This window comes from Myripristis murdjan, chromosome 13 (assembly GCF_902150065.1).
Source record: "Myripristis murdjan chromosome 13, fMyrMur1.1, whole genome shotgun sequence".
In the NCBI taxonomy this organism is placed as follows: domain Eukaryota; kingdom Metazoa; phylum Chordata; class Actinopteri; order Holocentriformes; family Holocentridae; genus Myripristis; species Myripristis murdjan.
The window spans coordinates 14,995,224-15,010,467 of record NC_043992.1 but is presented as its reverse complement, the minus strand read 5'-3'; the positions used below and the strand labels follow the sequence as shown (position 1 = coordinate 15,010,467).

Sequence of the window (15,244 nt, the reverse complement as noted above, 5' to 3'; positions counted from 1 at the left end):
CACTGGTTTAAAATTGTCTGACAGTCCACTGAGGCTCAATTCATCAATTCAGCAAAGCAATTAAGAGAATGAGACTTTTAATTGGGTTTATCATCACAGAGCAATTTTTAACTGTTATATCAAGATATCAGTCCACATTCAAATAAATTCTTCAACCGAAGTATTATTCCAGTCATTTCAGAAAGGACCAAGATGTCTCTGTTAAGCATAGTAACCCCACATAAAAACTGCCACAGCCATCATGATGAGAGCATTGGCATCCACAGTGTGCCTCCACACCGGGTCCTCGCTGATGTCGGGCAGCTGCTCTGACGCCTCAGGCTCTTCCAGCTCAGTGGGTTTGAGGGACTGGGAGTCGCCGCCCACGCCACAGACCCAGCCCACCAGGCGGCAGATACCAGACTTGCCCTTCTGCTCTGCCTCTGGAGACGGAGAGGAGTCAGGTACTTTGTGTCAGTGTGTATTCACAATCTTGTACATCTTTGTGTGTTTCTTACCTGGCTCGTGCTCAGTCCTTTCCCTCCTCCTCTCCTCAGCCTCTCTGCGGGCTCTCCTCCCTCTCTCCTCTTCCTTCCAGTCCAAATCCTCCCTTTCCTCCTTGGAGTGGCGCAGGCTGAACACCAGACGATGGAGCTAGGAGGAAAATGGGAGAACTCACGATTTGATGTCACACAAATACTCAACTTGTACATTATTTCTTGTACAAAATGTCTCTGTTTTGTTTAAATCAGGTGCAGAATAGATCAGGGATTCTTTAAACATGTCCATGGACCCTCACTGAACGTGGGGGCCCTCAATTAGCAGAGAATTTTTGTTGATGATTTAGGTTTGAATCTGTACATCGAGAGCTATAATTGTGAGAGTGAAACATCTAGTTGGGATTCCTTTCTGCCCAGTTAGAGGGAAGTTAAAACTATTAAATCCCATAGTTGATTCTGGATCTGATCACAGCTCTTACTGTGAGCACATCAAGTAAGATATCACTCACGTGTCGGTCGTCTATGGGCTCAGTGCAGTAGCTGACCAGCAGCACCAGCACCGATGTACAGAGGAAGAGTAGCACAGCAAAGTAGAGGTAATGGACACCACACACCAGACCGGGGCAGGTTGAGGGAAAAAGACAAGTGCCGGTGCCGAACCAAAACTCTGGGATCATGCGACACAGACCTATCACCAGGCCACCCATCAGACCCCAGAATGCACCCTGGAGGTGAAGGGAGAGAAAAAAAAAAAAGTTCAGTATGTAGTTCAAACAAGAGGGTGCTCCAGATATCAGGAAATGTAACAATGTGGAAGGAAATATTAAAAAGCCTCTACAATCAGATGACTCAGAGAATATCATGACAATTACATACATAGAAAATTAAGAAAAAACATAAAAACAGGATGATATCAAAGAAAAATAAATATACCAAAAATGGAAATAAGTACCAATATCTAGGTACTACCCATACTAGGTATAGGTATCATATATAGGTTTTTCTCTACTCAGTATGTATTGATGATGTATCTGCTGAGCTAACCTTGCCTTGTATCCACTATTCACTGATAATGATGTTTTCAGGTCAGAGCATTATTTTGTGAAACCTGAGGCCCAAGTCAACCTTTAAACAAGACATTCACATTTTCTTCATGAGTGAGTTTTTCACACAGCAAGAAACAAGTGAGCCAAAACTGTAGTTTGCAACACCGTCAGACATGTGATCTGGTCTATCGACAAGACATTGATAGACTGTATTTCCTATGCAATATTAGCTTCATGTGCACAAATACTGATCAAACTTTGCAGCATTTTTATTACGATATGAATTCAGGTCATCTCTCATGACCAGCCGATGTCACACAATAGATCATATGTCTAGTAAGCATTAAAAGTAGAGTGTAGTATGATACTATAGGCATTCTACTATAGGCATTCTAGTGTATAACCAAGGTCAGTGTACATATGTGATCTCACCGGTTCGTTGACCCTCTTAACAAACACCGCCAGGAAGAAGACTGAGGCGATGGGGGGAGCCAGATAGCTGGTGACTGACTGGATGTAATCAAACAGCTGACCGCTCTGAGCCGCCTGGACCACTGGGATCCAACAGATACTGATGGCTACGATACACAGCACCCAGACCCTGGAGAGGACAGGAGGAGGAGGCTGTGTGAGGCTGATGATGAGCGAAGGAGGCAGACTGAGATATGAAACCATGTGATGGATGCTCTTTAATCCAAAGCACCTAATAGTACCTTCATGGCATAATATTTTAATATGGGTGGAAATATTGGTGCAAACTATTGTCACTGATTAACCATAGATAAATAAAATAGATACAAAAATGAAATTCAGGGGGAAACTTTCAACATACCAAAAATTGGTGACTACAGTACATCAGCTATTGGGTGCTTCAGTCTTGACAAAAAAAAAAAAAAAAAAAAAAAAATCATCTGCCTTCAAAACCTACACTTGACATTATGTTACCTTGGCAACATTAATGCCATCATCTCCCTGCTAAGTGACACTGTAGCAGCATGAAAACACATCAAGATGTCTGAAAAAGCACTTTTATTACCTTTTATTACCTTTTATTCCCAACGGGAGCGTCTGTCTCCCTACCTGCCTACGATCATGAGCTCGCTCTCTGTGGCCTGCGGTCTGATCCGAGTCCAGATGTCCATGGTGAACAGAGTGCTGCTGCTGTTAAAGATGGAGGCCAGGGAGGACATGAGGGCAGCCAACATCACAGCCAGCATCAGACCTCGCAAACCTGCAGAGAGAAGGGAGGAGGAGATGAACAGAAGGGAGAAAATGAGCAAGGGAAGAGGGGATGAGCATCAATGGAGTTGGCAAGGCAAGAGAGAGGTGGAGGAGGGTATAGGGAAGAAAATGAGAAAGAAGGAAAGGAAGACATGAGATGGGGAAGAGAAAGAAAGACAGCGGGAGGGACAGGAAGGAGAGGAAGAATGAGGGTTCAAATGCAAGGCAGAAAATCCCAGCAATAATTGTGACCTTGAAGCGACACAGGACACAACAGAATACAGCAGTTTTGAAACTGAAAATACAGCATCAACATCCATCGCTGCTATCTAGATCATTTTTATAAAATCAGGAACTACGTGTGTGTTTTGAGGGTGAGCAGTCGCTGTGATGTGTCCTTACCGTTGGGCATGACTGACACCACCAGTTTAGGGTAAGCAATATTGGAGCAGCCCACCTCAGTCCCACACACCTCCTTACACAACTCCGGGACCACACAGCCAACCTCGTCTATGGGTGGATGGAAACAAACACACACAAACACTCAGGACACACTGTCACTGAATGCCACTGTCCAGGCTGATTTGCGAGGAGGAGTGTAGCCCACAGACCTGGGTAGAGGACCCTGCTGATCATGCCAGGGAAGACCATGAGGAACATGGGCAGCAGTTTGAGGTAGCCACACATGATGCAGCCGGCCTTCACGTGTGTCAGACTCCGAGCTGCCAGGCACCGCTGGACTATCACCTTAAGAGTCACACAGGGATGTGAGTGTGTGTGTTTGGAAATATCACTAGAAATGAGTCAAAGCAATTGAGAAAAGCTGTAATAACACAAGGTATGCATGCATTTGCTGTTTCCCTATACTACCTTTTTGCTGGCCATGTCATTTTTTACCTAAGTCATCTTACAAGAACTGTTAAGTGGTACAAAGTTACTCAGAATACTGGACAGTGGAAAATCAATATTTTTCTTTGTAATGTTGATAACTATTATCTGTGACTATATCCAAAATACAGTTGGGCTACTCGAAATATACTAAATGTTACCTACATGAGCAAATATACTTTTTTGGCCATTGTTTGGTATATTTACATATACTGTTGTTGTATTATTGTTATTGAGGGGTTTTTGCTTGTTTTTTTTTTTTTTTTTTTTTTGGCATTTTGATACTTTAAAAGAGGAGTTACCTTGGTATTTACATCAGGTTTTCCCATCTGATTCTTTAGCCCTTTGACATTATTATTATCTGTGTCTAAACATATTCTTAAGTATGTGAAATACATATTTCACAGGCCAGGCATTACAAGTAACTGTTACCATATCTTCACAGCTAGCACCAGCTCCCCGTGTCACACTCTGCCCTTCATTCCCCATCCCTCAGTTTGTTCTGTGGATGTAAAATCAAGCCAAAACTTTTAACTGAGAGGTATCCTGAGCCTCCAGCGGATCTTAACCTGGTCTGTGCACCAGTACCAGCCTCCCAGTATGGCGATCCCAAACAGCACCCCGGGCCAGGGCAGGTCTCCTGTGGCCGGGTCCCTCAGCAGGCTGAAGGAGTCCTGTCTGGGGGTGAAGCACTGGGGGGAGATGTTGTAACGCTGGGGGTCCAGGGAGGCGGTGGCCCTTGGCAGTGCAGAGCTGTAGCTGGCCAGCAGAGCGCTGTAGCCTCCTACTTTAGCAAAGGCTAGAGGAGACAGGGGTAGGGAATAGATTAGGAGAAGTAGGATTCCTTCTTTGTGGCCCTTATCATTCAAACATATACACCTCAAAGAAGATATTTAGCTACAGATGTTTAGATCCTTGTATATTTAGACACAGGAGCCAATAGCCTTGAACACTATGATGGGTAAGAAATCAGTGCTTTTTTTTTTTTTTTTTTATACCTTAACTGTCTCCTATAGTGTTACAAACAACCAACAGCAAGGAGTGCACACATGAAAGCTCAGACAACAGATGTAAAATATTTATTCCTGTACTCCCTCAAAATTTAGCTGTGACAGTGATGTGATTGCTATGGAAATAACAGCCATTTTCTATCACAGTCCCAGAGTCCAGAGTCCTCTTGTTGTCTGCGACTGATGCGGCTCGAGTTATGAGTCAGCTGCTGACTCAGCAGCACTATATGCTCATGAAGTACAAACACCACCAATCTGTGATAGGCTGTTGCTGTTTTGCCTACACTCTTTCCCTTTATACCAGGGTAAGACTGCTATATCAGGCAAATAGTGGCCTTTTGATAACAATCAAGTACCAGCAATGTTGGTGTAGTCAAACTCCAATATAAAAACTATTCCTGGCAACCCACTTGGAAGACGTCTTTTGGGTTTTCTGTCCTGGTGAGAATAAAACGCTGAATAAACGTTTTGGGAATTTTGCATGAAAATGGTCAAAATGAAAGATGTTGGACATCAGAATAAAAATTATAGTTTGTCGGCATATTAGATTTAAGAACAACAGAATTAGCTTTCAACAATTTGTGTCATACCAGTGATTTTGAATGTTTGGTCCATTTACCACAGTTTACCCATATATGACACTTCATCAAACTATTTAGCAAATCACTGATTTTCAAAATTGAATTTTTGGATGAAACGCCCACCATATAACGTTCTGCTACTGCAGCTAACAAAGCCGTCGCCATTCATAAACCACCGTAAAGTGATAATTGGCCAGGGACTATTTTTCATGGCGGAGGGACCTTTTCAGTCCATCCATTTACAAGTCATCAAAACATAACAGTATGTCTGCTTTTAGGAAAACTAATGTGGAGGACTTTGTTACGGTGATGGAATACTGGTGTCAAGAAAGTTTGAAGTCTCTGAAAGTTCATTTTCATATCATAGTGGAATGAATGGTAATTAATGGCTGGATAAAAGGCAGGAAAAATGATATCAGAGATCTAAAATACAGTTTGCTTTGGGAAAATATTAGCAGAAACATGAAGTTTCTACATTTTATAGATATTAGGCTGAACACACAGAGCCACTGATGTGGTCCTTTAAGCATAAGAGATGCTGTGTGTTACTGGACTTACAGAAGGCAGTGAGAACAAAGGCACCAGCGATGATGATGAAGGTCTGAACTGTGTCTGTGTACATCAAAGCAGCCAGGCCACCTGGTAACACACACACACACACACACACACACATACACTCAGAGGAACATTGATCAGCACCATAATGTCTCAACAAGCTAATTAACACTTAGTCAATATTTATCATTAGCATCATAGAGCGGTTTTTGTTCAGCGTATTAGTGGATTAAAAGAGCTCACCGGGGGATCAACTGTACATGACCCCCCCCAAGCACACACACACACATCCACACACACACACACACCTGTGACAGTGTACAAGGCTGTGATGGACAGAAGGGCAATGACAGCCACATAGATGTTCCATCCTAATGCCTGCTGGATGAACACAGCTCCTGAAAACATATCCACCTGACAGAGAGAGAGAAAGAAAGAAAGAAAGAAAGAAAGAAAGAAAGAAAGAAACCATAAGTCTGTAAGTTGCCAGTTCTGTCAGCTTCGACCACAAAAGATGTTTTCAAGGCTAAACTGAGTCTTGAGGCTACAGCAGCACACAGACAGACACCCAGGCCGCTCATGAAAAGCACAGTGATGATGATGAGGCAGGAGCAGACTCACAGAGATCTTGGTGAAGATGTAGAGGAAAAGAGAGATGACTGAGAGGTAGAGGCTGATCCTGCCTCCTCCAAACCTCTTCTTCAGGTACTGAGGCATGGTGATCACCTGGGAAACGGCCCATTCACACCACAGGGATCCACGCGGGAAATTATAGGATTAAGGGAGCAATCACATTTTAGTCAATTCAGTGAATGCCAGGCAAATCCAGCACAGCTCTCAGTGTGAGGTAAGTGCTTCAGGGACTTTGCACTCATCATGTTTTTTTTTTTTTTTTTTTTTTTAACTCAGAGTAGTGCATCTGTTCCTAAGCTGTGTGAGAGTGAGCCACTTACCCCGGCTGTAAGGTAGACAGGCACAAACAACCAGCCCAGCAGCAGCACGATGAACAGAGCCTGACACATCAGAGAAAAAAACATCTTTAGCTCAACACTAACATATCAAGGTGATTATGCATTGATTTCAAAGTGGTATAAGGTCATTCATGTGCAATCAACTCATGTAGAGGATATGAGGTCGGTGCCCCTTACATTCCACTCAAACCCTCCCACTGCGATACCACTGGCCGCCCCGGTGCCGGCCAAGCCCACAAAGTGACCACTGCCGATATTGCTGGCAAACAGAGATGCACCAACCTGAGAAAAACAAAACAAAACAGAGAAACAGCCATCATATTTTATCAGGACAATTAGGAGTGCACAAGACTGGAAAATAAGGAAATAGTGAAGCAACTAAGCCTTTGTGGGAGCTTCAAAACAGAGCCATATATTGCCCCTTATCTGGAAGCAACCACAGATTTTCTGCTGCTTAGAAACTCTTTATGATAGAAAAGGATGTGACAGGCGTGAGGAGAAATCCATTAGAGGGCAAACTGAAGCCACTATGTGCCTCCTCAGGCTTATCCAGTCTTTTAAAATCACCAAAAGTGACGGAAAGAACTCATTCATTGTCTCCATCTCTGAGAGGTTGAGCATTTTTATGTGTGGCTGAACTCACCGGCCACCAGGTCATGGTCCGTCCCGCAAGGAAATACCCTCCCACCGTGCCACGATTGGTCCGGAACATGGACTGGGAACACACAGAGGACATTTTTGATACAATAATAGTCAACATAACTGTATGATAGGACCCTCGAAAGACTAATAAAAAAGAAATTGAGGTGTTCTCACCCAAATGCCGACACCAATGACCATGATGAAGTATCCAATGATGACGGTGACATCTGCTGGGTTGTTGATGGTCACCTTGTCTGAGGACGTGGCTTCTAAGGAGGGATTCTCCATCTCTCTGATACTCAAATACACAATTAAACTGGAACTCAACTCACCTGCATGTAGGAATGCTTTCTTTTCCTGACCTAAAGTCCCGCTTGAAGACAACCTGAGCTTTGGCACAAACACTGTCAAATAACTCACTGTAAAAAATGAAGTCGTCCAGTTACAGTGGATTGATGGCGACTGACACATGGGCAGCAGGTGGTCAGCACCAGTTAGCGAAGACCTTTGGTCAACAGTGAAAACAGGCAGATTCAGCAGTTCATTAATGATAGTAATTATTAACAAAAGACTCCAAGGAAGTTTCACTGGATTTGTAACATCCAGATGCAGCAGTTTAGACTGGTGTCTATCATGTCCAACCAGCTGTAAATAGGGCTGGGAATCACTGATTAAGTGGCAATATGGCAATATCTCACCATGTATTTCCCATAATAATGATGGAATCACAATACAGGGGATTCTACAGTGTGATATAGTGTAAGATTATCAGCTATGATACATCAAGATATCTGTAGCTGAATTAGAAAAATACACTGGAATGAGTAAAATAATTTTCCAGTAAGCAGGAATCAGTCATGTTTTTCAGTGTTAATATGCACATTGACTGCAACATGAACATGGCAGACCAGTTTCAGTTTAAATACCTAAAGACAGGAACACATACGCCTCATAGGAACCCAAATGTGAATCTGTGCAAATGAGGATGAAAACTTAAATATTGATACATGACACAAGTATACCGATGATGTGTCACAAGTGGAGGTTTCGCGACATATTGCATTATTGATTTTTTTGTGCCGCCCCTATTTAGACATGCCCCTGCAGTTTAGATATTCTATTTTAATGTACAACACAGGTCACTCAAAACCTCAAAATGCTTTAGGCTCTGTATCAGGTCATTGATCAGCTGACCATCTTGAACACTGCCCTATTTTGAATAGATATAGTCCTTAACGAAAAACAAAAGCACAAAGAAAAGTAGATGTAATAAAGACAAATCAGTAAAATATTTAAGCAAATAGTCCTTTAATCACTTGAGAGCACTGCTGTCATTTAAACATCCATTTGACTTTCAGTTCAAGAACATCAGATTGCACAAATGAGGCCAACTTTTTCAGGTTTAATATGTGTGTGTGTGTGTGTGTGTGTGTGTACACAGAGCTTGTGATGAATTGATTTGTTCCCCGGCATAGAACATACACACGTGCACACTTACACTTTTCACATCGCATACAACCTAAAAGCACACCGCTCTATGCAGGTGATGGGAAAAATCAGTCAGCAGTTCCTTTGCAACATCAAGGTGAAAATTCATAGCATTAGATTGGATATTAAAAAAAAAAAAAAAAAAAAGACGTTGTGACATGTAGATTTTAGGAACACAATCAACAGGATCTCAGTTTTCTAAAGCCACCCAGACACACTACATGAATTGAAGTGGCAATGTGAAGTGCTCTCTCTGTGCACAATGGCTACTCATCATGCGACTGAAATAATGTCTGCTGCAAAGGAAAACTTTAAAGCGTTTTAGGTTGTGTCTGCTCTGTGTTGTCTATGTCTAACTGTATTTAAATGCATTTGTTTCACTTTGATCTCCACACTCCATACCAGTGGATTGCTGAGGTTTTGCTGTATGTCTGAGCCATTCTTAGGCTCACAGGCAAACCATATGTATCTCAGCGGGTTTTCAGGGGGTGGTAATTGTAGTTCTGTTCCCTCTGCTAATGGACAGGGGTTATGTTTTCATCCCATTCTGTTTGTCTGTCTGTTTGTTAGTAGGATAACTATAAATGTTATGAATCGATGTGCATGACACTTTGTGGAAATGTTGGTCATGTAGTAAGGAAGATTCAGTGTTACCACTGATTAGAAATGTGGTAACTGGTGTGATTAACTTTTGGTGAATATCCAACATGTGGAACTGCCGTATCTTGACGTTGCATAGTGTTGGTGGAGATGTGCGTGCTATTAAGTGCTTTCTAATTCCAAATGTGTGTCAGATTGAGTCTATGGTGATAAAAATGTTTTTAACTCATTGTAATAAAGTCATTTGTATAAAATTTGCACTACACTTAGTTTCATTTTAAAGGACAGCAAGACTAAATGACCTTTTGTCTAGCAGTGGTAACTTCCTTGTGGTGATGGTGCACAACTGTTGAAATGAATATGAAGGAAACAATGCAACCCCAGTGTTTTCACGCACAGTGAGCAGCAGTGCTATTCATGTCTACTAAGGGGTCAGGGTGACATTAAATCAGAAATACTTGTATTTGACCGGTGGGTGAAAAACTAGTTGAGAACAGAAGACAAAGGAGACAGGAGAGAACACCCTCAAAGACATCGTAGCATACAGTGGAACAATGTACTTGCATATTTGGACTCAAAGTTTCTGGCCTTTCATCAGGTCAGAAATCAGTCAGAAATCACTACTTTGTATATGCTGAATCATTTTCAGATCTGCATCTATCTGCCTCATTGACAGGACCGTCAAAGATCAGAGCACCATCTTAGAGGAAGCCTCAGCACTAAAAATCAAGGCAAAAACAATCACTCCAAAATAACGACAAAAATATTTAAAATACATTTCAATAAATAGGGCACAATGCCAATGTAATAAGACATTTAAAGACATTTAAAACCTCCACACCACATCCATTTGAATTTCCTGTGGCTGAGGGCTTGTAAAACAAACAGCTTTGACAATGCCGCTGATAAATTCAACATTAAAATAATTTGCAAAGAGTCTTGAAAAATTCTCAGCCAGGAAAAAAGCTGAAATTAAAATTACATTTTAAAAAAGGAATTAAAATGGGGCAATATATGGTATGAATACATTCAAGGCCATACAAGTTCTTTCTTTCTCAAACTTACTACAGGACTTGAGTGTTCCCCATTCTGGCAAAAGGTAGATTAGATTACATTCAGGTTCAAGCGGCCCTTTACTTAGTTTCTGGCCCCTATCACTGTCTGTATGTCTGACTGTCTGACTGTGTGTAATTAATGTCACTGGGTCTGTCTGCATTGAGTCCATCATAAGCAAACTCTATGGCTGCACTCAGATTGTATAAAAATGTTTTTTCCTTGTGACTTCATCTTAATAATGAGTGTCAAGGAGGAGTTACAAGGAAAAGAAGCTAATTCAGGCGCAGCCTCGACTATCCTGTCTGCATCACATGAATAGCTGCTTTCACTCCGGTCATACAGCCTCCCGTCAGGCTACCTTCTTGCAGTCTTCTTTGGCTAGCCTTAGTCTGGACAGAATGTGTTTCTTGGGGAACTTTAAAGTGGTACACCCGAACTGGCTCACCCCGCCGGTATCTCCGGGGAGCTTCTCACGTCTCTGGACCCAGCTGCGCCAGCCGGGCTTCCAGCAGTACACGCTATCATAGTACCGCGCACCGTTTTCCCCACCCAGCACGTAAATCCTCCGTTTCCACCTGGCCACACCCCCGGCTGCAATCCGCCGAGGCAGGCCAGGGAAAACCACAGGGCTTGGGGCACGGTCGCTCCCACCGCCTGCGCCCCCTCGCTCGCCTGTGACTGCCCCTGCCCCCCCGGTCACCTCCCTCTCTACCCCCGACCCCCTCCCCTCTCTGAAAAACAGCACACGGCCAGTAGCATCCAGCGTCTCCAGATTGGTGTAGTTTCCGTCAAGGAACTTGGTAGCATCTCTCATGTATCCACCGATGGCGCAGACGCCCCCTCGCACTGCTACCCCTCCGGCAAGACAGGTGGCGCCGGAGTCCAGTGCTACGCGCGTCCAGCAGTCTGTCAGCGTGTGGTAAATCAGCACCCCCGAGTGGACCACGGCCCGGTTCTGTTCCAGTGTGGTTCCACCAAGCAGGTAGAGCCGTCCGCGCAGAGCAGCGCAGGCGAAGGCGCGCAGGGGGAGTGGCAGCCGGGGCCCGGGGGTCCACTGGAGTGAAGCCAGCTCCAGGATCTCACAGGTGTCCAGCAGGGCAGAGCGGTTACTGCCACCCAAGGCATAGAGAGAGTCTCCACAGCCCAGTAAGCCTAGCATTGCTCGAGGCTGGACCATGGAAGGCCGCTCTATCCAGCGGTCCAACACAGCATCGTATTCATGGACGGCCGGAGACACAGAACCTGTCCGAAGGATTCCACCAGCCACAAACAACCTGTCACCTAGAGCTGTGCAACCAGGACACACCAGGGAACCCAGCGCTGCTAACTTCTCCCACTTCCCTGTCCGGGGGTCAAAGCAGTCCACTGTGTAGTCGCTCTTTGTTAAATTCTCATCCTCTCGGGGTGTCAGGTCCACGCAGACAATCTTTTTCTCAAACATGCCCTCACGTGGTCTTAAAGGCCCTCCGAGGCCCTCGCCAGCCGCGGCGGGCCCCAGCTCCTGGCTCAGTCTTCGGCTCTCCTCCTGTGACAGCAGCCCTGGGCGCAGGTGCTGAAGCAGCGCCGGCATGTGGATGTAGCGATCCAAGGGTTGATGCTCAGCCCAGCGCCGTGCTGCATCGTACACCTCCGCCTCAGAGTCCACGCCGAGGCGGTCAGAGCCAAGGAGGCTGCCTAATGTGCCATGGTCCAGCAGGAGGAAGTCTTTCTGCCGGGCCACCCGGGGAAAGTGCTGGGCCACCAGCCTCAGAGAGGCACGCAGCAGCAGCTGGTCGTGGTGAGAGCGAGCAAGAGAGTACATGCCCAAACAGTTATCCACAGAGAGGTGCTCAAAGAGAAACCTGCAGACATAAGAAGGGATAAAAACAGCAGGAGGTAGAGAGTGAGATGAAGAAAGAGAGAGAACCAGACAGAGTAAGACATAGAGAGGGGAACAGGGGAGAGACAATTGCTTAAAATTCAGGAAACATGCAATGCAAATATCAAAGAGAAAACAAAGTCTACTGAATTGCAAAACACAGCTTAACATATCAGACTGTAAACATGATTATCTGCTACTGTCTGCAGTAGCTACAGCAACAGCTACCTGGAGCACAGGTCCTGCAGAGGCATGACTTGAAGCCGATTGGCAGCCACGAACAGATCCTCGGCCGTGTCGAGGGAAAGCCCCGCCTCACCCGTGTACACAAACTGGATGACAGTCTCCATGACGGACGGCGTCACCTCCTCCAGTCGGATCTCAGTGAGGCGAGACTCTACCAGAGGGCTTGTGAACATCGCCCTGAAATACGGGCTCACTGCGGCGAGGAGGACTCTGGGTTAAAAGGGAGAGAAGTTTGAGAGGACAGAGGGGGGGAATCAGGAGAAAACAGGAAGCGTCATCCACTTCAGGAACTACACAGCAAGTTCTTCCTGTTTGTAGGAGTGATGTGTAAACAAAACATATATATGTTACCTATCTGCCTTAGCATTATACAAACTCTGTGATCATAATTGTATGCACCTTGAATAAAAAGACATGCACCTGTAATATCAGATACACAGGCACAAGTGGAAAAACACAAATTTTTAGAGTGGATGAAAAAAGAAACTAGTTGCAGGCAGAGCTGAGATAAGAAACACAAAGGCAGACTTACTGGGAGCTGCTCTCATGTATATGTATTGGAAAACCAGTTACAAGCACTCCCAAAGCACAGCTATCGTTTTTTAGGCAGTAGCTCCACAGAAACTCATGCTTGCATAGTTTTGGGTATAAAAAAAGACAGATTCTGTGAAAGACACTTTGAGGACCATCGACTTGTTGTTGTGCGTTTCTTGCCATGGCAGGCCTACCTGTGACACATGAACTTCTTCCCCTCCACCAACAGAGTGACATCGCACAACTGCTGAGCATCCAGGAGCTGCTTCAGGCCTGAGACACAGGGGAGGAGAGATGAGGGAAGGGCAGGAAGGTGGGCATGGGAGGGTAAGTGAGGTAGAGAAAAAATAACAGTGGAAGGCAGATGATGGAAGGTAGTCAGTGAGCGATCCAAGCCCTAATAGGATTAATGCTATCACAGGAAACTTTCCAAATATCTTCTTGGGAAGCAAGCAATACCCTGTCGATGTCAAGGCCAATCTCTTATCGTATCTGCCTCACCGTGTGTGATGTAGTCCCCTAGTGGAGTGGTGCTGTCATCAGGGAAGTCCTCCTCCTCTGAGTCGCTGTCGGACAGGGGCTCGCCTCCTCCCCCGTCCCCGTCCTGCCACGGCTGGGGACGCCAGGTGACCGTGCCTCCCCGCACCGCATTCATCTGAGGCATGAAAATATCAGAATCAGAATCATACTATTCATACTACATAACATACTAATATAACATCATACTTCCATTAGAGAATCTCTCTCTCTCTCTCTCTCTCTCTCTCTCTCTCTCTCTCTCTCACATGCACACTCACTAACACACATGCACACAAGTGCATGCAAGACTGTGTGAGCAGGGCTTTGAGCAGTTTAGTTTGCAGGTATGGGGGGTCATACTGTGTTGGTGCATCTACATAACCAACACTGGAGCAAACAGCAGCTCCTCTAGTCAAAGTCAATGGTGCTTATCTAGTATTGCACAGCCTACATTTACACCTGTGTACCTGTTGTTTACATTGACATTCTTCCATTTTTCATCTTTGACATTAGGAGACTGTCATTTTCCATGTCTCCGGTAACATTAAACGGCCAGTATGCAAATGTTGCCTGCTGCTGCAACGTCACCTGACCACAATGTTGACATTTCGGCTCACCTTCGCTCTTCTTCGCGTTTCCACCGTGAAGGTTTGGGTGTCCGTTTCAACAGGAACTAGTGTGGCGATTCAGAGTCACTTTAACTCGGCACTCAGTTTACCGACGTCCACGCCAGACGGTTCCAGAGATTTCCAGAGCTCCCATCTGTGCGTCTCCTCTTCTGGGCTCACCCGAAAGCCTCGTCCGGCCTGCGGAGAGACGCGCTAGGCTACCGGATCCTCATCCAGCCCCGTGCGGAATAAAAACACCGGACAGTAACGGGCTAACCTAGCTTGCAGAGAAACTCTCCCCCTGTGCAAGTGCATCTGCCAAACTGTCTCCTGCTTGTGAAGCATATTAGTCCACCATGGCATCACACACACACACACACCGAGCGCGGCTGGGACAGAATAGAGACCCTGTGGCTCCAGAGCCCGCGGGGCAGAGCAGGTATGACCGACTGGAGTCTGGCCAAAGTGTTATATTATCGCCTCAGTCGGCCGCAGTTGCACCATATTGTTTCGGGACCGCATTAGCGCAGCGTAAAGCTTCCGCCCGTCTGATTGGCTGACCTTTGGCTCGTGACGTTTTGTATTGACCTCCCTCACGCATTTTTTTTCCAGGGAAAAGTCTCCCTGCGGCATGATTTGCTGCAAAAATATTTCTATATTTTCGAATTAACCTTAAAGCTACGAAAACAGCATCACAATTTCACTTCCTTGTTGTATGCTATTGGTCGGATTTATTTTGATCCCACCTCCGATATTATAAGACGTTTCCGATTCCATGCTGCGTTCAATTACAATGGGAAATTCGGTAGACTTGACTTGTCTGGCTTGGTTAAATTATTAATCAAGTTAGACAAGTCCAAGTCAAGTCCCATGTCCCCAACTTTGAGTTTTGAGTCGTCATAATGTGCTCTATACCAGTCTTAATTTAATATTATTTTTTCC

General features: G+C 44.9%; 2 protein-coding genes across 3 annotated transcripts; both read right to left on the bottom strand.

Moving 5' to 3' along the window:
* Positions 1-201: 201 nt before the first annotated feature.
* Positions 202-7,681, bottom strand: slc5a2 (solute carrier family 5 member 2). Of its 2 annotated transcripts, none has more exons than XM_030066633.1 (15): positions 7,568-7,681; positions 7,395-7,466; positions 6,929-7,033; positions 6,734-6,793; positions 6,402-6,506; positions 6,089-6,194; positions 5,784-5,864; positions 4,204-4,433; positions 3,358-3,493; positions 3,149-3,256; positions 2,606-2,756; positions 1,958-2,126; positions 989-1,204; positions 498-633; positions 202-422 (listed from the first exon to the last, which is right to left on the bottom strand). In XM_030066633.1, the coding sequence occupies exons 1-15, from the start codon at positions 7,679-7,681 to the stop codon at positions 202-204; spliced, it is 2,010 nt and encodes a 669-aa protein (XP_029922493.1). The 2 variants fall into 2 exon arrangements, with proteins under 2 accessions (XP_029922493.1, XP_029922494.1); XM_030066634.1 differs by having other exon boundaries at positions 202-416; positions 7,568-7,606.
* A 998-nt stretch (positions 7,682-8,679) lies between these two features.
* On the bottom strand, positions 8,680-14,928 carry LOC115369907 (kelch-like protein 12). The gene is made up of 5 exons (XM_030066632.1): positions 14,312-14,928; positions 13,677-13,830; positions 13,370-13,448; positions 12,624-12,851; positions 8,680-12,378 (listed from the first exon to the last, which is right to left on the bottom strand). Exons 2-5 carry the CDS (start codon positions 13,828-13,830, stop codon positions 10,887-10,889), a joined length of 1,953 nt encoding a protein of 650 aa, XP_029922492.1. The 5' UTR covers positions 14,312-14,928; the 3' UTR covers positions 8,680-10,886.
* Positions 14,929-15,244: the final 316 nt, after the last annotated feature.

What these genes read in the sequence shown, in the direction of transcription:
- slc5a2 (XM_030066633.1), bottom strand. Translation starts at nt 7,681, where the DNA reads ATGGAGAATCCCTCCTTAGAAGCCACGTCCTCAGACAAGGTGACCATC. An exon ending in TCATTGGTGTCGGCATTTGG is followed by an intron (nt 7,467 to 7,567) that starts GTGAGAACACCT and finishes GTGTGTTCCCAG; the next exon opens with TCCATGTTCCGGACCAATCG. An exon ending in GGTGTCAGTCATGCCCAACG is followed by an intron (nt 2,757 to 3,148) that starts GTAAGGACACAT and finishes TTCTCTCTGCAG; the next exon opens with GTTTGCGAGGTCTGATGCTG.
- LOC115369907 (XM_030066632.1), bottom strand. Translation starts at nt 13,830, where the DNA reads ATGAATGCGGTGCGGGGAGGCACGGTCACCTGGCGTCCCCAGCCGTGG. An exon ending in AAGAAGTTCATGTGTCACAG is followed by an intron (nt 12,852 to 13,369) that starts GTAGGCCTGCCA and finishes CTTTTAACCCAG; the next exon opens with AGTCCTCCTCGCCGCAGTGA. An exon ending in CTGCAGGACCTGTGCTCCAG is followed by an intron (nt 12,379 to 12,623) that starts GTAGCTGTTGCT and finishes TTATGTCTGCAG; the next exon opens with GTTTCTCTTTGAGCACCTCT.